This window comes from Netta rufina (genome assembly GCF_964035555.1).
Source record: "Netta rufina genome assembly, chromosome: 4".
In the NCBI taxonomy this organism is placed as follows: domain Eukaryota; kingdom Metazoa; phylum Chordata; class Aves; order Anseriformes; family Anatidae; genus Netta; species Netta rufina.
The window spans coordinates 37639219-37659896 of record NC_140127.1 but is presented as its reverse complement, the minus strand read 5'-3'; the positions used below and the strand labels follow the sequence as shown (position 1 = coordinate 37659896).

At 40.5% G+C, this 20678-nt stretch overlaps 1 protein-coding gene across 1 annotated transcript in view; it reads right to left on the bottom strand.

Moving 5' to 3' along the window:
• SLC7A11 (solute carrier family 7 member 11) overlaps positions 1-20678 on the bottom strand; it is a gene marked incomplete at both ends in the record, with an annotated part of 58665 nt that overhangs the window by 27759 nt on the left and 10228 nt on the right. Inside the window, 3 exons of the mRNA XM_084285683.1 lie at positions 9781-9825; positions 12691-12790; positions 15448-15573. Of these exons, the coding sequence (XP_084141809.1) occupies positions 9781-9825; positions 12691-12790; positions 15448-15573 (271 nt within the window). The remainder of the gene's footprint in view (positions 1-9780; positions 9826-12690; positions 12791-15447; positions 15574-20678) is intronic.

The window sequence follows — 20678 nt, the reverse complement described above, 5'->3', positions numbered from 1 at the left end:
GAGGAATGGTGCCAGTGGAATCGGCAGCCTTTATGTTGTCCCTGCTGCTGAAGCCTTTACTCTCTTTGATCCCTATTGCAGACGACAGGTGAATTCATGCAGTGAGTCATCCTCCCAGCCCCTCCGCTGTCTGCATACATTGCTCTGGTGGATTCAAAGCACCTCTCAGACACAGAGTAAGTGCATGTGTCAGAGGCAAGGCAGGGGATCCAGGCTGGCAGAGTGTCTTGCTGTGTATGTGGCTTGGATCACTGCAGACGCAAATTGCATGACGTATCATGTTTTCCAGGCATGATCCCTGTTTCCTCCCCCTTAGGACATAGCACCACTAGTCAGGAAGGCAACACTGTACCCACAGGGCATGGGGCACCCAGGTGTGGTGGGAGGAATTTGTTTTACACGTCCTCAGACAGGGAAAATGAGAATCAAAGGACTGAATCCCTACCACCAGTTATTAGGAGATATCATTTATGGTAGCTAGTGTGCTGAAGCCCTAGTAAACTGTAGTGTCAAAGAAATGTCTATACTGCAAAAGTACAGGGTAAACCACGTTATCCAATCTGAAAATCTAGTTCAATGTAATTGAAGTTTAAAAAAAAAAAAAAAAAAAAACAACTTGGATTTTAATTTGGGTCAACAATTTCAATTCCATCCTGACCCTTTCCCTGCTTTAACTCAAATTACTAACACAGTTACAATCACAGTTTCCCTTCTTCATTCTAGGTGGTTGGAAATATTTTGGGGATTCAGTGACTCTCACCAAATCCCATCACAGAAAACCCCCAAGCATGGCTTACAAGCATGCTGAAGCTCTTGAAACATGTGCGTGTCTCACTGCAGACTGCTTAATTGCATCCACCCTTGCCAGAACCAACAGATTGTGAAGGTTAGGGCATTTTCATCAGGTCTCCTGGGGCTGGTATGGAGGGAAGAGAAGAAAAGATGAAGCCAGAACTCAGCTAAACCTACCACAGCATCTGCTGCTCCAGCATGGACTTTTTCTTCAAGATCCTTTTACCTGCCACTCTAAAATTTCCACTCACTGCCATGCAGGACCACACAGCAACAAAAGCAATATGTCCTGAAGGAAGTCTGGCTGTTTTTATAAAAGTGTATTATTCCTTATTGATTTACTGGCATTCCCACTAGGAATTAGGAAGCACACAAAAAAAATAAAAAAATCTTCCTCACTGTAATACCAGTATGTCTAAGCTGAGACCACAGCTAGTCAAGGAGTATTTTCAATCCCCCACACTTCTGCAATCAGTTTTGAATCCAAGCTGACCCAAACCATCAGCAAAAATTAGCTGAAATCAGTGACAGATTAAGTAATAATTGCTCCTTCCTATCGGCAAGTTGCATTTATGAAGCATATCATGTCACAGCTAATGACTGCGTTGCCTCCCACATACTATTTTGTCAAGCATTTCTCAGCCTGATGTTGTACCTGGGGCCTTCAAGCATTACAACCCGGCAGGAGCTGGAGGCAAGACGCCCGCAGGCTTGTGCAGGTGCCAAGCTGAGTCAGAGACGCTGTACATCTGGGCCCCACGGCTGTGGGGCAGAGCTGAAGTGCAAACTTTTCCTCCTGACTGCCAAAAACAAAACAACATTCTTCCACAGACCAAGGCTAAAGCAAGGGTTATACTGCCAAAGACATAAAAATGAGGGGATCTCAGGTGTTTTGCTCGAGGGCAGCAAGTTAGTCAAAGTTTCCAGGATTTCAGGAAGCAGCAGCCTGAAATCACCAAAGGTAATTCTGTTGCTTTCAAGATTACAAACTCTGAGAATGGTTGCTCCAGCAGATCAATGTATGTAGTACAGATATTTAAGAAATAGGAAGGAAAAATAATAAAAATAATAAAAATAAAATAAATAAAATAAAATAAAATAAAATAAAATAAAATAAAATAAAATAAAATAAAATAAAATAAAATAAAATAAAATAAAATAAAATAAAATTATAGGTCAATTACAGTCTCCAAAATTATGTATCTATTGGAAAAAAAAATAAAAAAATAAAAAGATGACGAATAGGAGCAAAGTAACCCAGAACATTTGGATCCCACTATGAGAGAATTTCCAGTTTACAGCAAAAGAAATAAAATCCTTCAATGCAAAAAAGAATTTGAGTAGGGAAGCGCAAAAAAATTAATTCTCATACTGAGTTTTCAGAAATCTGAAGCCATCCAAAAACATGTATCCAAGACTGAAATATTTAGTTTCAGAAATTAATTATCAGTCATTTATAGGAAACTATAATGAATGAGTTGATGATGTGATGCATGCAAGCAGTAAGCAGTTAATAAGCTTAGTGAAAGAGCAAAACTAAAAGCAAGTTCATTTCATCAAGAACAATTTCATGCTGGTGAACCAGCTCCCCTGAGCTAGTAATGATCTCTTTCTGCCTCCCAAAACCACAGAAATACTACTGAATTACAGACTTAATTAAATTCTTTTTTATATACTTTACAAATAGCAAAACCTATGCTTGCGTTTGTCTAAGTAGGATATTTGGTCTAGTAAATTTTTTTCTATCCTCAGCCGATTCAGTTCCCTATTAAGGGGTTTTATAGGTCTGAAGATGTGATTGTGAATCTATCATTTTACCCCTGACACAGGGTACAATTAAACTCTGAAAAGCGATGTTAGATTCACCAATGTTTGGACACCTTGTCTTCTGAGGTGCTAAGCACATAACTGATGAAATTCAGGTAGCTTGTAATGCTGTTAGATAAAGGAGAAATTATCAAGAGTAAGATTTCTATAAAATGTCACATAGGAATAGCTGGGGGGTAGGAGGAAAGGGGGTTAGATAGAGTATCCTCATGCTACAGTGGAGACTAAGTATTCAAATAGAAAAATATCCCAATGCACAAATAATATATTGAAGAAAAAATTGCAAATGCTCATTTAACTGACCTTTCACTTTAAGGTAATCTGCTGAATTCACTTGAGCAAATGAACTTTGCAAAATAGTTATAAGATTAGCATTTGTCTCTTTTGATTATCTCCAGATAAAATATCACAACGTAATCCTATAATTTCTGCACTGAATATTTGGCACTGTGGCCTGCCATGAACAAAACAACTTGGACTCAAATGTATCTTTTATGAGTAAGTGGAGCAGAAAAATGCAAGAAAGACTTCAATCTCCACGTACAGAAGCTATTCTGCTTCTGCTAGGCAGGATATCTGAATCCAGTTTCAGACTGAAAAGGAAGGATCTATACTTATACCCAGCTACTTTGTGGAAAAGCTTATCCATAGTTTATTTTGAAAAAAAAAAAAAAGGTGAAATTAAATAAAATAAAGATTGTAGTCCCATGGGGAAAACCCCCAGGTGCTTTCAGGTTTATGTATATACCTACACAGGCTTTCTCCTTCCACTGATACCACACGATCCTTTACAGGACTGGGACCTAGAGAAGTCACACCCAGGGTTTAATTCACTTGCTAAAGCCATCAGTTTGGGCAGTAGACACCTACATTTTTAAATCCAAATAAATTTTTCAGGTTCCCCATAGCCTGACTCACCCCCAGCCTCGGAAAGACACACATACTCCAAGACTGTAGCCAGGACATGGTACGTCACACTCTATAAGGTGGACAGAGAAAAAGAAGGGAAAGAAAGGAGGGAAAGAAGAAGAAAAAACAAGATAACCTAGTCTCCATTTTCTCAGCAAGTTTGTGCCTGAGACAGATCTCCTGAGTCCCAGTTCAATGCTTTTAACTACCTTGTCTTTCTTTCCCAAATAAAAAGCAGTGCTGAGGTGGGTTTCCAATGATGGACAGGATAGCTGGAGGGAGATAAGTTTCTGACTTTATTCATTTTCTGGTTCCTAGGATTATGAATATCAATATTCCTCTTCAGAGAGGAGCTCATCGTTAAATTATAAAATAACAAAAATGAATAAAGAAGCAAAGAGGCAGAAATGGCTTGCATCCTCTCAATCAACATTTAAAATATTTTTTATTGTGATTACTGGGTTCAGCGCACAAATAGAAAATAACTAGTAGCGGTCTAGATTGTTAGAGAGCAACAAGTTTCTGACTGATTTTGGAAGGGGGTGCATTCTAACATGAAGTGCCAAAAAATCAAACAGCTACAAACAGCAAGGGAGCTGGAGGAGTTTTAGTGTCTCAGCCACAGTTCTCCTCCCATCCATCTGCATCTCTGTGATGCTTTGATACCCTGAAAAACCTTCTAGTACCACGCTGCTCTCACTCGGTCCTCCTAGATGCAAAGTGTGACTTTAAACTTTAATTAATACAAATGGGCAGTACACATTGGATTAATTAGACATGACACTCACATTATTTAAATCCAATATAAAAACAAATTATACTGAACATTTTTAAACCCTTGACTTTACAAAATGTCTTATGACATCAAGCTCTGGTGACTTGCTATACATCTACGGCTTCTTGTTCCTTAGAAAAGAAGGAATAAATGAAGTGAGAAGAACACTGGAAAAATCTAATAGACAAACTGACTAATCTCAGACCCCAAGGTCACAGCAAAGCAATTCATTTCTTGGCTTTTCAACAGCACAAGACATGATTTATCAATCTGAGACCAGGCTTATAAACACTATACATCTCAATAATATGTTCTTTGCACTGTGTAACTTTTTAAACAATGATAGATTGCCTAGGCTGGACCAAAGTTATTTCACAAACAGAAACAGAATTTTTGCAAATGTAATGGCCCAATAGGGGAAGAAAAAAATATATATAAGTTAAAAATAAATATATATATATATATAAGATTATTCCAGATAGTAGCTTTAGTTAACCACCACTGTTAAGTAATCTAACTTGTTGCTGTAAAATATTTTCAGACTCCACGTCTTTTAAAAATCTCCTATTGATCATTCTATACAACTGAAATTGAAGACCACTAAAGCAAAAATATTTCTTAAGTCCAGCAGCACTAAGAAAAAATTACATTGCCAAAGAAAATATGATGTGGGGTTCAAGAAGGACTGTGAATCAATACCTCTAGTTGCCCACTTGATCACAGACCTCCCTCAAGTCATTAAGGAGTTCAAGTCTCAGTTTCCTTTCTCTTAAACTGAAATAATATTTTCTCTCTCTTCCACCAAGAGCCTAATCTTTATAACATGAAGCCTTCACGCTCGTCATCTGCTCACACTGAGGACGCAGATCATGAATTTTTAAAGCAAGATTCTCTTTGGCCAGCACCTGACACAAGCTGGCCCTGACTTTGACGAGGCTCTGAAGACACCGCTGTAATGTAAAAGCACTCCGCTACAATTTCCTCATCTGGAACCTGTCAAAATTCCTGACAAACTAGAGCACTGATCCCAGAGCCTGCTCTTCCTGACAAGGGAGGAGGGAACTGCCGGCCGGGCACCAGCTGCTTTTAGGGCCTTGACTGAGAAGCTGGGTCTGTTTCTTGGAAGTAGAGAACAGATGCTCGAGAATACAGATGAGCTCAAAGACTACATGTAAGAAATGAGTCTGAATGTCCAACAAGCTTGATTTCCAGTCCTCTAATTTTACTGCTCCGGGCAATATGGCTCCTGTCAATTTTCAGATGACAAATTGTCTTTCAGAGAGCTGGCTGTTCCTTTGCTCACTCATTATTTGGATAAATACAATATGACCTCAGTCTGAGCAGGGCTGATCCTTATAATGTAAGAAAATCAAAAAGATCAAAGCCGCACGTGATGTGGCTGCATGGGGTTATTTCAGTGAAGCTCTATTTCAAGGATTATTCTGGTATTTCACTTCAAACAGCAATCACTATTGAGCCAGCATACACATGCAAAGCATGATCTTAAAAAGTAAAAAAGAAATCTGTTACTACATTTCAACATTGTTCCATATATTCTTGGTAATAAAATTATTCCAGGCACATTAAAGAAGCTCAACAGTGCAACCACAGCTCCTCGTGAAAAAAACACAACCTTCATGCTACTTCAGGTCCTGCTAGTACTGCACAGGGGAAGCTCTTTAACAAAGAGGAATAAAAGAAATGAGTCTGGGCTTAAAAATTAGACCTCAAAAGAGGGGTTTAAGAGGAGACAGAAACAGCTGCTTTTACATCTTAGGATAGCTGGGGTTATATTAATGTCCTTTTTAATACACAAAAGAAGGAACCGTGCTATTTCCAAAGTGAGAATCAGTGCTACTTCTAAAAATCTGGCAAGAGAACAGTGGGATTCACTTTTGCATTTTTCCTTCCTTTTTCCATTTTCCCTTCTATAATTTAAAGGGTGCTTCCTCTCCACTTGGCTCATTTCCACTGTCTCTGTCAGCTCTCTGTCTAGGATTTCATATTGCCTAGGTATTTCAGTGCCTCAGGCCCGTAGTATTTATCCTATTTATAGACCTAGTTCTGCAATCTATTGCACCCAGGCAGGCTGCTGCACCTACACAGACTCCCATGGCCCTCAAGAGTCTTTTCTGCCCATACAAACAGCCTCTGCAGGAGCACAAGGGCAGCTTTCAGCTGGCTAAGGTCAAGAGCACCCACTTTCCCTGCCTCCCTCCTACCTCCCTGCCTTTGCAGAGGCACTTGCCACACTCCAGCAAGCTTTCCCAGTGCTGCACACACCTCAGGAAACAAAAAAAATCCCTGTCTGGAAAACTGCACCACCTACAAGATGACCTAGCAGATATTTGCATCTTCCAGTGCATTTTAGGATATAGTCAAGGGCTCTGCTCCGTCTCTTTTCCTTCATGATACTACAACAGTGGGGAGGGAGCCCAGGACTTAGAGGGTAAAAAAAGGAAAATTTCTGCATCCCCACTGATATAAGGGAGCAGCTCTCTCCATAACCCTTTCAGCACATTTCTCTGCAGGTTTACAGACGGCTGGCTAAGGCAGGGATGCTGCCGACTGCTCACCCAAGCACCAGCTGGCAGTTATTTAAAAAGCTGCCACACACCTGGAAAGAGGCAACTGTGACTGATTCTCTGACAAACATTTACCTTGGCATGCACAGCGCAGGAGGAACCACCATGTTCACCTCTGCCGCTGTAAGTAATTTGCATCCCTAACCATGGACAAATAATACAAATTGCACACCTGGAGCTGGTACAAACCCTACATGGTTCAAGGCTGTGCTTCCTCTTCCTTTTTTAAAACAGCTACAGAGCATCTCCACAGCACTGTGTGTGTTCTTTAACATAAGGCATACTACAAGAATGAAAGACAGCATCTTAGCTCAATATATATATATACAAAAGCAGTTGCATTGCAATAAAAGCCTATGACTCTGAATGCTGCTCAGCAGCACAGTCAGTGGCTCTCCTAATGCCTGTACTCAACTGTTTCTTGCTTTGTTTTGCCACTTACAGGTGGGACAACTGGATAAAAAATATTCCCACTGTTTTGAGTTCAGGAAGTCCAGAATCCCCATTTCCAGGGGTGCAGAGGTCTCTGGCAGCACAGCAGATAACAAGCCACCTGCCCTATTATTACCTGCCCCTCATTACAGAGCACATGAAATCCCCATCTCTTGCACTGTTTGTTTGTACTGGTGCAGGGAGGCTGGGATCTTGGGCATCCTGCTGTAAACACCGTGCATCTTTATCGTCCCATTCAGCCCCATCATGGAGAGCAATGAAGGGAATCTTTAACAGCTTGGCAACAGCATTACACAAATAAAAGGGAGCTGGTTTTAACAAAGCTATCCTGAAATACGCAGACCAGAAGGACTAACCCAGCCCTGGGGCTTGTCTCTAGACCCCCCACTCCCTCTATCCAAGAGGACAGGGAGGCCCTCACAAGGTGGGGCACACAAGAGCATCTTCATCCCTCACACCCCACAAAGAAAACCCCCAAATCCAAATCTCATTTTTCTTAGCTGTGATACAACATGTTTCAATGGGTGCTTAGCTTAAAATAAGTAAAAAAAAAAAAAATGAAGGCAAGGAGGACAGGCCACAACATGATATCTTTCTGTCCTAAGCAGCAGAGGGCAACATGTTCAAAAACATGCACTCACCTAACTGAAACCACAAGCAAGAAAAAGTCAACATAAAGCAAACTAGCTGTAATGAAAATTACCAATAATTTCAGTTAGTCATCATAAAGTTAAGAGGACTGGAGAGGCACATAACTGTATGAAAAGTCCCAAAGGGTGGTAGGAATCTGTATGTTTAAAAACATCATACAGTATTGATGGTAACCACATGAGAATTTATAAATTATTTTGCTTCTAGCAAATGTTTTTGATCACATCACTAAGACTGACTCCCAAGCCATCTCCACAGAATTTCCTGAAGCAGATTTGGACCAGAATCACTTAACTCATTTAATTTAGTTTCACATTAATTTTTAAGCCACTCTGCTATAATTTTGCAAAAACAAAAATGAAAAAAAAAAAAGTGCTTCTTTTGTTTTGTTTTGTATGTCTGCCTCCCCTGACTTTTCAAAGCACATGGATTCTTGGTAGCTAAACCCAGATTTGCTATTTGATCCTCTAGCATCAGCCAGCTACTCTTCACCAACCTAAATGACTTGGGTTTGCTAAAGCTTCTAAAAAGGTGTTCAGTCTGAATGGAGGACTAACAATGAAGAATCCAATGTTTACAAAGGTATTTGTTCTAATGATTAGTCAACTGCCTTGTTAAATATTAATGCTGTATTTTCTACCTTCATTTGTCTGGTTTCAGCTTCCAGTCATAAATTCCTTGATATACATATCCTTATCACATTGAAGAGCCCGTTAACACACAAAACCCCTCACAGACACTCAGACAATAGAAAGCTGTCAGCCTTTCTGCCATCTTCATGTTTATCATCTTTTTTTTTTCTTTCTATAATTATTTTTAGGTCTTTCAGAAAAATACTGGATAGCACCAGGCTTGGTTCAGACTCAGAAGAAAACACCTAAAGCCCTGCAGCACACTTCCAACTGCTAGTTGTCTGTTGTGTTTTTTTTCTTTATACATCTCAGATGTAAAGCTTTAAACGAGTGTACAGTGCTGGAGATCTTTTTAAACATAGTTATGTGATACCCAGCCATGAGCCTCATTTAAGAAACATAAGTAAATTATATCTATCCAGGAATTTTTAGGTAAACAGTTAATTTCCTCAAAGAACAACATTTGATTTGACAGGACATAATTTATTTCATTTTTAGAAAAGGTTAATATCATCTTAATATTGCCCTCTTCCACCAAAATATATCTATGAAAATAGATCTGCCAAATCAAACTGTCGGTAAGAGGAGAGCTTTTCTTTTCATACTGTACAGACAGATGCTGTGAGAGTGCTCATCTCTGGTTTGAAACAGACTCCCACCAATATTCCATGTTAGGCTTAATTGGATGGGATGCTGTGCTATGTGTATTCAGGCTCCCACAACTCTGAGACATCTAAAACAAGTAGAACTAAGCATTTGATTAATATTTAAACATAGCAAAACTGCCAAATATTGCAGCAGATAAGTTTCTTGGGCAAAATTTCCCTGACAGGATACCAGTAACTTCCACTGAAAGGAGCCACTGATAGTTACTTGTATCCTGAGGGGGAGAATCAGAGCCCTGGAGAGCTACTTAGTTTTCTGCTTTCTGTGCACATAAAAGCAGCATACATAACAAGGTCATGACAGGCCAAAAATAGCAAATCTTCAAGCAGCTGCAATTCAAATAGATTTCAGATCTGCTGGAAAGTAAGCAACTTGACCAGCATGCAGAATTTCTGAAGATCGCTACTTTTAGAGCATTTTAAATTTTACAACCATTTTTCAAACGTCAAAAAAAAAAAAATAAATAAATAAATAAATAAAAGGTACATACTTTTCAGGGTTTTCCACTTCTTCAGTAACAAAATTGAGGTAAAACCTAGAAAAGAGTTATAAAATATATTATGAGGACTTGGTAGATTTTGACCCTGTATTTATTTCCCAAAGAATCAAGAAGATGCTTTTAGTTAAGCAGTGCTGTCAGTTCCAACAGACTCTCCACAGGTCGATGTTGGATTAAGAATGGGTTGAGATTTAACCCCCCTTCATCCTCACACTCAGGAAGGGAAGCCTGCTTTTCAATTCTTGGAAAAAAACAGCAAAGAGGGAAAAACGACCTGAGCTATGTCATCCCATTGCGGAATGAAATTACATTTTCCCCCCTGCATACTAGACCCATTATGCTTACCCTAACCCTAAACACAGACACACACATTTTTCACTGGGAGTGTGCACAGGGCACAGCCCTGCATGCAAAGCGACCATAAAGCCTCAGGGTCACCGAACCCACTGATCTGCATGTGCTAACACCAGGTCTGTGCATAGCTGGATCACACAGGTGTGCCTGGCTCAGACGGGCACAGAGCCACATCCTGGCTAATTAAGCAGAGCCGCCGTCCAGACAGTGCTTGTGCTGGCTTTCTACTTTTAGACCAGATGCAGGAAGACAAACAATACCTGATGCAACCTTGCGTTACAATGAGTAAACAGACAATAGCTGATCTGTTAGAAAGTCTAGGAGCGTTTCTGGACCCCGAGTCTTGAAGGAGATCTGGATTAGAAGAATGAGCTAAGGCTGGTTCACTAAACAGCATGATTTTGTGACCCAGCATGAAAGTCTACAAAACTAGATTTGCCATCGTATGCAACCACCTCAGCACTTGTTTCTAGACTCACTAGAGTGCACAGCACAAAATAAGGGGTCGGGATAGTTCAGGGAGAGATGGCTTCTGCCTAGTAAGATGTCTAGCAACTTCCTTCTACTCTTAGCTCTGCCACTAGACAGAAGTAATTTGGTGATCTTGCATCAGTGTTTTTATTAATGCAAAGACACATTGCCTTGCACTCCTTTCTCTTCTTGTCCCTTTTCACCCAGCATTTTATATACCCAGGAGTTCACATTTGCCCTTGGCAGGATGAACCCACACATAAGCAATACCACTTTTGTTTTCTAATTTAAAGCTGTATCCTTAAAAGTTAATAGTGTAACAGGCTATGCATAAAATTCTGCCTCCGTCCTGGGACACACCACCAGCACTTGCAACACTCCTTCACATTCAGCTTATTTAATTGATTTAGCCCCATGAAAGTGATAGTGCGAGGCTATTGACACTCCACTTAATGGTCTGCTCTTCTGTGCTCTGAGGCAATCAATTGGAGCTGGTGACAAAGACAAATCGGCAGCTTAGGAGAACCACTAGCCCAACTAGATCTTTTCCTGCTAATTTCTTTTATAAGTGGCAAATAAGGACCTTGAAATAAAAGTCAGAAGGTGTAAAGGAGAAGCCGAGATGATTTTTATTTTAGAGGGTTTGGAACGTTAGGTGGAGAAGGGAAGGAAAAGGGAAAGAAACAACAGCAGAATAACAATCTTTTTGATGCAGTATTTTACAGTCAACAAACTGCTTTGGCAGTGAATAATATTGGAGAGCTTTTAAAACTGCTATCATAGAAAAATGTACAGCTAGGGTAATATTTTAAAAGTGGGAAACTATCATGTGTATGGATGTGGGAGACAGGGACCGTTATATGAGAGAGAGAGAAGAAGGTAGAGACTGTCCCTGTAATGAGTTCAATTTCTTTGTGTTTTCAAAATGCTAGGCTCTTTTCTTACATATCTATCACAGATAAAGGCTTCAGACTCTCTTGGGTTTCCCCCCCACCATTTAATATAAAAGTGCTGTTCAGTTCCTTACTGTGCATGTTTATAGTGCTGCTGCAACTGGGGAGTTACAGGCCAGCAGAGAACTCAAATACTCTTCCCATTGTCCTTTCAAATTAAATAAATAAAACCCTTATCACTTGGCCCCTGTCTTTTGTGCAAGGGAAAGAACTTCACAGCCTGCGAGGCTATGGAAAGGAAAGGGAAGACCTGCAGACAAAGCTATCTCAAAAATAAGCCCACTCTGTGCATTATAGGCTTTTTTTTTTTTTTCATGCCACGGCTGCAAAGCACATCAGCACTGTGCAACACAGAGCCCTCACTAAGCATGAATAAATCGTAAGGCAGATTTGAAGCGCATCAGCATCTTTCAAACTGGCTGCTGTGTACTTTGGTGGGGAGAGGGAAAGAACTTAAAAGAAAGTTCTGAGCTGGATACCTGAAGGCAGATTCTCATGCCTTTGCTCACAGTGAATAGCTCTTAACTTCTATGGCAGCCAGTTGCACTTCTTGTTAAGTGAGATCCAATTCCATCAGAGCAAAAGGCATAAGAAACTAGTTTTTACCTTGTTTTGTGGTCTACACTGAAGTTATAGTTTACTTCAGGTTCTCCAAATGCTGCTTTTGCAAAGCAAAGGCTGAGGTCCACACAAGTGGGATGGAGATCCACAACTTTCTACTAGTTCAGAGATGTTTCTCCTGTAAATTCTGTCTCAACAAAGCCTAAAGCTTTATTATCCCTTTTAGACTTTGATTAAAATACCTAGTATGGATTTAAGAATATTTTTTCTTGTTACCTTTATTTCTAGTCTTAAGATTTTTTTTAATTTAATTTTTATTTTTTAGTGTTCAGTGAGTGTTTACATATTGTACATGGCAGAAGAATAATCGTTTCTTCTTAGAGTGGCTCACAGAATAGCTACTGAGCATATGGGACAGTGGCAAGATCTACCCCTACTACATGATGCAGTTTGGCAAAAGATGTAGAATGTGCAACTCGATTTGTCATATAAATAAATCTGTCTGTTAAATCATATCAGTGTTTGCTTTCAAGACAAATACTTTAAGGTTTCAACAACTTACCAGCCTGAATAGGCATACATTCCTGAATAGAAAGCAAGTGGTAATCCCATAATACTGGCATCATTCCCTGCAAAGGCATTTTTAAAGTGCCGTGTCTCTCCTGCAACATCAACAAAAACAGTACTGAAAAACAAGCTCTTTGGTCACCTCCTACTTTAAGACAAATAAATATATCACCCCACAGAACATTTAATCACCCAGCAGTCCACTGACTTCAAGTTCTGCTCTTGACCTTAATTTCTGACCCAACCCCTGCAGCCAAATTCTGCCAGTAATTGTAAAAGGTTTTTGTGGCATCCCTAGCTATGCCAAAGCAGAATTTGACCTATTAGGTTTTTTTAAAGCATTCTGAGCTTGATGACACTCACTGAACTGTTGTCTCCAGCAGTGACTTACGTCAACATGAAAGAGCAGAATGAGGTCTGTAGCTTTTGCTATAAAATTTTCCCTTGTTTGTTAACATTTTCATCAGAAGGAACATTGCAAGCATTTCACTTACAAGCAACATTTTTAAAGTAAACAAACTCCGTGTCTTAAAACCTTTCTGCCCCAGAAGTTCTTAGCCCTTAGCAACCCTCTACCACATTATAGGCAGCACTGTAGCTTACATTATACCAAGTAAGAATTATGCTTCTACACATGCAGATGTTTGAGAGTAAACATTTTGAAAAAAAAATGCCAGGCAGACAGCAGGAAAGATGCAGGATAGGTGAGTGCCAAAGATCAATACCAAAGTGAACACACAATGTGCCCCAAAACCCTATATGCACCCCAAGTCCTGATATTCAGTAAATATCTTTTTGTATGTCCGTTGGTTACAGAGGAAGGTTCTGACAGAACCAGTTGTCTCTCTGCTGGTGTAAACACACTCCTGCTAAGAAGCACAAGGCATTCGTCTTTCCTAGTGTATGCATAGCCACAGCTGAACAACGCAAGAGCTTCCATGCAGAAACCAAGGCTGATTAATACTATAGTTCCCCAAATATGCAACAGAAATTACTGAGGAGGAATTTCCTGGGAACTTTAAGTTCACAATACAAGCTTTAAATGTGTGCCTTTGTCAGAGCCCTTGAGGTGTGGTATTTCATCATTTGCAAGGTGCTCTACAGTTCTTAAGACCTCCCCACAAAATTCCAGTTTTCCAGTTGCACCCCAACCCTGCAGAAATGCAGTAGGAAGGAGAATCCACTGAGAATTTAATTAGCAATGGGCCAAATCCTCTACTCTTTACTCAGTGTTTACTAAGTTCTCAGTCAGAATTCCCACTGAAGTGGAGGCTTTTGGTATACGGGAAGAGCCATGGCCAGAAAAAGGTGCCAGTGGGGAATCAGGGACACTCTTTGATCTATGTAAGAGTGGTAAAGCCAATCCAAACTTTGGTCTGGCCTGCTTCAAAGGCCTAGAGGAAAAGGGACAGAGGGGAACAAGGAGAAAGCTTGCACATGAAATGAAGTGAGGGAAGAGGCATGGCAACAGCCAGAAAGAAAGTGAAAAGCATGAAAACAGAAATAGTGAATCAGCAGAGTGCTGCGTAGGAAAAGTTTTATTTCAGAGCCTATTGCTAGCCAGAGTTACACTGAGCCTGGTGCTGTGCTGTTGACAGACGGGAGGCTTTGTGAAGCACAATAGGAGAGCATCCCCAGGGACACAGCCAGCAGCAATAGTTTTTGCTAAAATCTGCCACCGATTCATTCAAAAGTGTTCCCCTTTCTGACCCTCTGCACTGAATAGCTCCTCGTGCTTCCTGTCATTATTGCCTAGCATTCATGTACGGAGAGAGTTGGGGCTTGTTCCGTCTCACCCTCTCTGCTGCCAGGGCTCTGACTGAAGAGCCTCCCTCTGCAGGTGGCTGAGCGTGTACCAGTAAAGCTTCTCTGCAAGCATGGCTTTACCCAAATGACAGCCAGCAAAAGGCCTGCATAGCCATCTCCAGGCTGGGAGAGACCAATGGCCTCTGTCCATGCTCCTCGCTTAGGCAGCAACATTGACAAAGCCTGTAGAGTAAATCTGGCCTTCCAAACAATGCTGCTTGCCTTTCTTACCCTTGGTTAGTCCCAAACTATTGCATTTAGGTGCACATGTTAGTATCTTCCTTGGAAGAAATAAAGCGTACATGAAATGTGAGAATCTAGTAGAGCTGAGGGCAGGAAGCCTGTGAAAGCAACAGCTAGCTAACTACGGGTTGTCTTCCAGTACAGCACCTTTAACTTCTGCATTTCTCTCTAATAATAAATACCTATCCAACCACCCCTACCGACTGATTGGAGATTAGCATTCTCAATTAGAACAGCCTTCATCATACTGTTTCTTTCACACATTCCCCAAATCTGAGACCCTACCACCACCACACGCAGTACTGGACAGGACCAGGCACCAGTGCAATTAAAAGAGGCGTGTTCTGCTTGGATGAGGCCAGTGCTTTGGCGAGGGACATGCCCATCCGTCATTAAAGCTCATCCTGACCCTTTCACAAGGTTCATGCAAAATGCAATTTACAGAGAAGAGCAATCCTATCGCTCGTTTGAAAGCCAAGTCTGATCTGAATAGTCTCATTGGCATGCAGAAGGAAATACCAGTTCATCCCAGTGTAGTTCCACTTCTAATCAATTACATGACAGTGCAGAGCTTCAGTTGAACAAGCAGAGACTAATTAAGAGATTTTGCTGCTATAAGCATTATTTGGTGGAGGCAGGTGCAGGGAGACTGGGGAGCGTAAAGATAAAAGCACTTTAAAAGCATTTACTTTTCATTTCATACCTTTAATTAGCTGGATAACTCCAGGGACTATAATTATCAGAATTGCTACAAGCTTGCAAAAGGTAAGGAAAATCTGAATGCGGGCACTCCAGCTGACACTTGTGCTATTCAGGACCATCACTAGTGCTGCAAGGGGAAAAAGAAAAGTCAGAAAGAAATATTCATGTCACTGAAATCACAAAACTCTGAGAGGCTGCACAGACAATAGATTCAGGTGCACTGAAGGAAACACACCCTGATAACATTCTCCCTCTGCTGCCCTCCCACCTCTCACATTTCCCTTCCAGGCTCCCCTGGAAATGCTTGAGCCGAGCCCCTCTTTCTGACCCATCCATCTCCTCATTCTCCACCTGGCTCCTTCTGCACCAAATTAAAGCTTCATTTCCCCAGGTTCGTTAGCTGTTGGTAAACGATGAGCTGACAGAAGCCTGCCTCAGATGAAAAAAATTAATTGCACAACCCTTGTCACTCCTTACTTCTGCATCGATGGCAGTTTGGTTAGAGATTTGCACTTCAGAAAATAGAAAAAATTACTAATGACATTACTCATTTAGACCCGGTATGAATTTGTCACTCACTGCCTTATTGACACCTGCATCTCTTTCCCACTATTTCCCTTCCTTTACAGCCATGCCACTTTAGACTCAAGAGGGCCAGAGTGCAAGAAATGTTGCTGTCCATGCTGGGAATTGGCAAAGAAAACAAAGCCCAGGTCTGTGCTTCGCCAACACAACCAGTCTGGGTGAGAAGTGCTTTCATACCCTGTCCTGGGTCGGGGAGGGCATCTTCTGGTCTTTGCTAGGAACCAACTAACAGGAGAACAGGAGGCCTTATATGAGTGCCAGTCATTCCAGCTTATGCCAGCTTATGTAAACTATTACCCTGGTAAAACAGAATCGATAAAGTAGTTTGCCAAAAAAAAAAAAAAAAGGAAAAAATATTTACCAAGTGAATGGAAAATGTGAGTCATTTCACTAGATAAAAATTCCCTTTCCCCCACTGCTGCAGACAAAGGTGAACATGGTACAATGAGCCTGCTCAGTGATCTGCTCTCTCCTTCCACGGCACTGAACTAATGAACGAGCTCCTCACCAGAGCCCTTCCTTCCCTCCAGCTCTCCCAAGAGCACTGCTTCATCTGCATCGGCAGCCGCATGGTGCATCACGGGACACATGAAATCCCACCAGAGCCTAAGAGCTAGTTTGCATTAGCTAGCATTGCAAGCCTGGCATGGCACAACCTTTCTGGCTACAAAAACAGCTGCTTTATCCCAGGCCCTTTTTATCGGCTCTGAAGTGACAAGGCCAAAAACTGTATTTAAAAAAAAAAAAAAAGTCTTCTCTGTTTAAATGAGAAGTGGTTTAGTTTTAATGGAAAAGTGAGAAAACAACAAGGAATCTGCATTCCAATATAATTATAACCAAAGTCAACCAATATTGTTGACCAAATTCAATAGAAACTCACAACATTACTTAATTTCAGGGTTTCACCAAAAAAAAAAAAGAAAAAAGAAAAAAAAGAAAAGAGATCTTAAAGGTCACAGTATTTCACTGTTTTGAACTGAAATGTTCTTTTCTGAGTCACAAGAAAATCTCCTGAACTTCTGCAAAGTATCACATCAGATCTAAATACTACATATATATATATATACATATATATATATATATATTTTTTTTTTTTTTGCTTTATTACTTCCTTGTATACATACACTTGGTAGGAAACATAAAATTCCAGGGGCCTGATTCATTACTCTATTGTCACAACATTACCCTGACATAACTTCACTTATTTAGATGTTCAAAGTTCCCTTTAAGTCACTGCTGACTGAGATAACACCATCTTTTCTAGGGCTTGATCACATGGTAAAACAGTAGATAAGCTAAACAGCTGTCATCTAAGCAAAATATATTTAAAACTGTTATTTTGCCAAGAGTATTTAAGCTATTAAGAAAATCCAGTGCCATAAACAAGAACTGAATTACTTCAAGTTTCTTGGAAAGTTCAGTATATTGCACTTTCCTATTTCACGAGACAAGCCTGGGCAGGGACTAGGCTATGAGAAAAAGTGAAAGAAGAGTTTTATGGGTAGGAAAAGATGTGCAGTTTGACATCCAGCTTATCCAGTGTTCAAGCTCATTGCAGCAATTTGCTACCCTGACCCAGGTCAGAATAGGCAATGTGAGCATCCTCCTCCTCCTCAAGGTTTACTAATGCATCAGTTTCACCTTCCTGATACACAAGTGAGAGTGTCATCTGATGGCAAACTAGTGCAAACATTAATTTTGATCCACTCGTGACCTTCCTTGCTGGTCAGCCACACACAAATCACAAGCCAAAAATTTGTGGAAGAGCCACATTGGCTTGAAGGAAAAAAAAATTGATTGTGATGTTTTCATGAAGACAACCTGCATGTGAGCAGGCTGCTAAACTTTCTCCAACCCTGAGACTCTGAGTTCAAAACAGCAAAACGGTTTAGCTGAGGCATTCTAATTGAACAGAGAAAGCAAAATGGACACAGCAAGGACCTTCATTTGATGAGGAAGCTGAAGGAAAGCTACATCTGCAGCCAGACCAGCGCATTGTGCCATTCGCTTTAAGTCTTCTGTAAGATCAAGTCCCTTGCACAGCTGGGCAGCTGCACTAATGAAGATGGAAATTATATCTCGGGTCTATGGTCATCATCCAACAGCACTCTTATGTGAATAAGATCTTATGGAGATACTTCAAGATTGCAGAGGCTCTGATACAGGATCACAGCAAAAATCCGAAGGAAGTAGCAACTCCCCAGACAAAAGAATAGCAAAAGTAGGACTCAGCTCTAAACTGGCAAGCTGAAAGTCAGACATCTAATCTGCCTGCATCCTCAGTGAAAAGACATTGTCCTCCAGAGGATGATTAATAACATCTCTTTTGGATGCCTAGCTAAGAGGAGATGAGTTGCCTCCAGGATGGGTCTCTTCCCCTTTTTCACCACTAACTTTACAGGGAGCATGGACAACTAGACAAACTAAATAGCTAAGTAAAAGTGAGATGAATCCTAATCTAGGGGAGTGTGGAGGGAGAACAAAATAAGGTTTGTGAACAATTGAACACAATGGTAACACTGATCGTGTTGCTTTTCACGATCCTTTCCCTTCACTTAGACACAGCTATAAATGGATAACAAAATCTAACAGGAGCAGCAGCAGCAAGCATTACATCCTGGCCTACTTTTCAGGAACGTATGTGCCATTGCCTCAGCAGGAAACCACAGGAGCTGCCTTCCTCTGGCTTGTCAGGCTTTTAGGTTCAAGGCATTTACACAAAGCCAAAAGTATCCTCAATTTGTGGATTTTAATGCATCAATTAAAAGGAAGTCACAGGGGGCACAAAAGCACCCATCAGAGCAGCTTTTGCTATTCCTACAGCCAAGAGATGTCTTCATTTACACTGCTTGCCTGGAAACTCTCAGCAGGAGAGAGCAGTGTCCATAACAGCTGCCATGACATGAGAAAAAAGCAACTACAGGCTCACATACACATCAAATTTACGCCAACAAAACTTTCCAGGGTGTTTGCCAGCAAACCCTGATAGATCTGTACAGCGGCCTTGGTTTTCAAGCATGATATGGCCTCTGTCTAACAGTCACAATTTGGGTATTTGTTTTTGTTTTGGTTTTTTTTTTGGTTTGTTGGTTGGTTTTTAGCAGACCTCAAAAAAAAAAAAAAAAATAGAGAAAATCATCCATTATTGTGGCATAAAATGCCCAAAATATGAGTAAATTTAAAAGCTTTATAAATGTGCAAGTTGGTAACCTCACAGTTTAATAGTTGTTATTTTTTTTGTTGTGTTTTTTTTTTTTTCTTTTTTCTTCTGTTTGTTTGAATCCTGTATATTTGCTGTCTGATATGGAGACCAAGTGAAAAGATTAGAACTGGCTCAGTTAAGGCTGCATGTCTATTCAGGTTGTAGATCAATAGTACAGTTCAATACATTAACACACTATAATTTATCCCTCACTGTTATGAATATACTTAACCGTAAGATTAGGAGAAGAGCTAACAGATGCAATTAAAGCAATGCATGAATATAGATTTTTTTACACTGCCTATCTTCATGCTTTGCAAAGGTCTTCTTCAATGGAAGAAGCGATAAATATGGAGAAGTCTATCAGCTTTCATTTAAAAAGAAAAATAAATTTCTAAATGTTTCTCCTAAAAAGAAGATAGTCTTCAGCATCAGAACAAAGATGGCCTGAATCCCTCTGCTTTGTGTCCTGGGGCTGTTGTGTGCAAGGAGGCAAATCTCCAGCTCAAGCAAAGTTGGGCATTTAGAAGGCCTCCTCTCCTGTATTCATTTTCTTCTATACTTCCTCCCTATGTCAGGGTATGTACCGGTTCTCTCTTCTCTACGTATCCACTTACTTTCATAAAAAATGTCATAATGAAATATGTTCGAGACGTCTGTTCTTTTCTAAGTTTCAGTTAAATTGAGTGAGTTCAAAAAAATTTTATGGCAGACTGACAGGCAGACCAAGATGTGCATATCCCATATTTGCCTAGGTGTTTCCCCCTGCAGAGAGATTCATTTGAAAAACACAGAGTGAATTAAAGTGATCTCTAAGTTTGAAAATAGGCAGCTTGTGCTTCTCAGAGGCTTAGGAACCTGAGGAATGAGAAACTCCACATGAGCACCCTTTTCTCTTCTGAGCCACTGAAATGTTCAGACTCTTTGTTTCAGAAAATAAAATAAAATAAAAGTTACCATGAAGAAAGCACCATACCCTGGAACAGAAAATTTGTGTCTACAGCTCAGGACAGGTATGATTTCAAGAGAAATTTTGTGCCCAGCAGATGCTTTGCTCCTAAAAATAACAAACCAAGATGGAGATATTTTTAAAAGTCACCATCTCCAGTAGTTCCATTTCAGTTCTCATATGATCTGCACATGGTCTCCTCTCAGCACCATTGCTCCTTTTTTCATCACTGAGGCTGAGGTGGGATGGTGGGGAGTAGAATGGACTGCAGCCACCCCATGAGTAGTGCTTGTTCACAACTAGAAAGCAGCAGCAGTGTCTGCCACTCCCCACGATAATCCTGGCTGCACCTACCTTGGGCAAGCATTACACACCATGTCAAAAGGAACCCTCTCTCCTGCACAAGCATGAACATCGTTCTTGGTCATGCATAATGCTGGTATGCACTATTTCACCTGCTCCCCCCTTATCTTCCTTCACAAATCTGCTGTGCTGA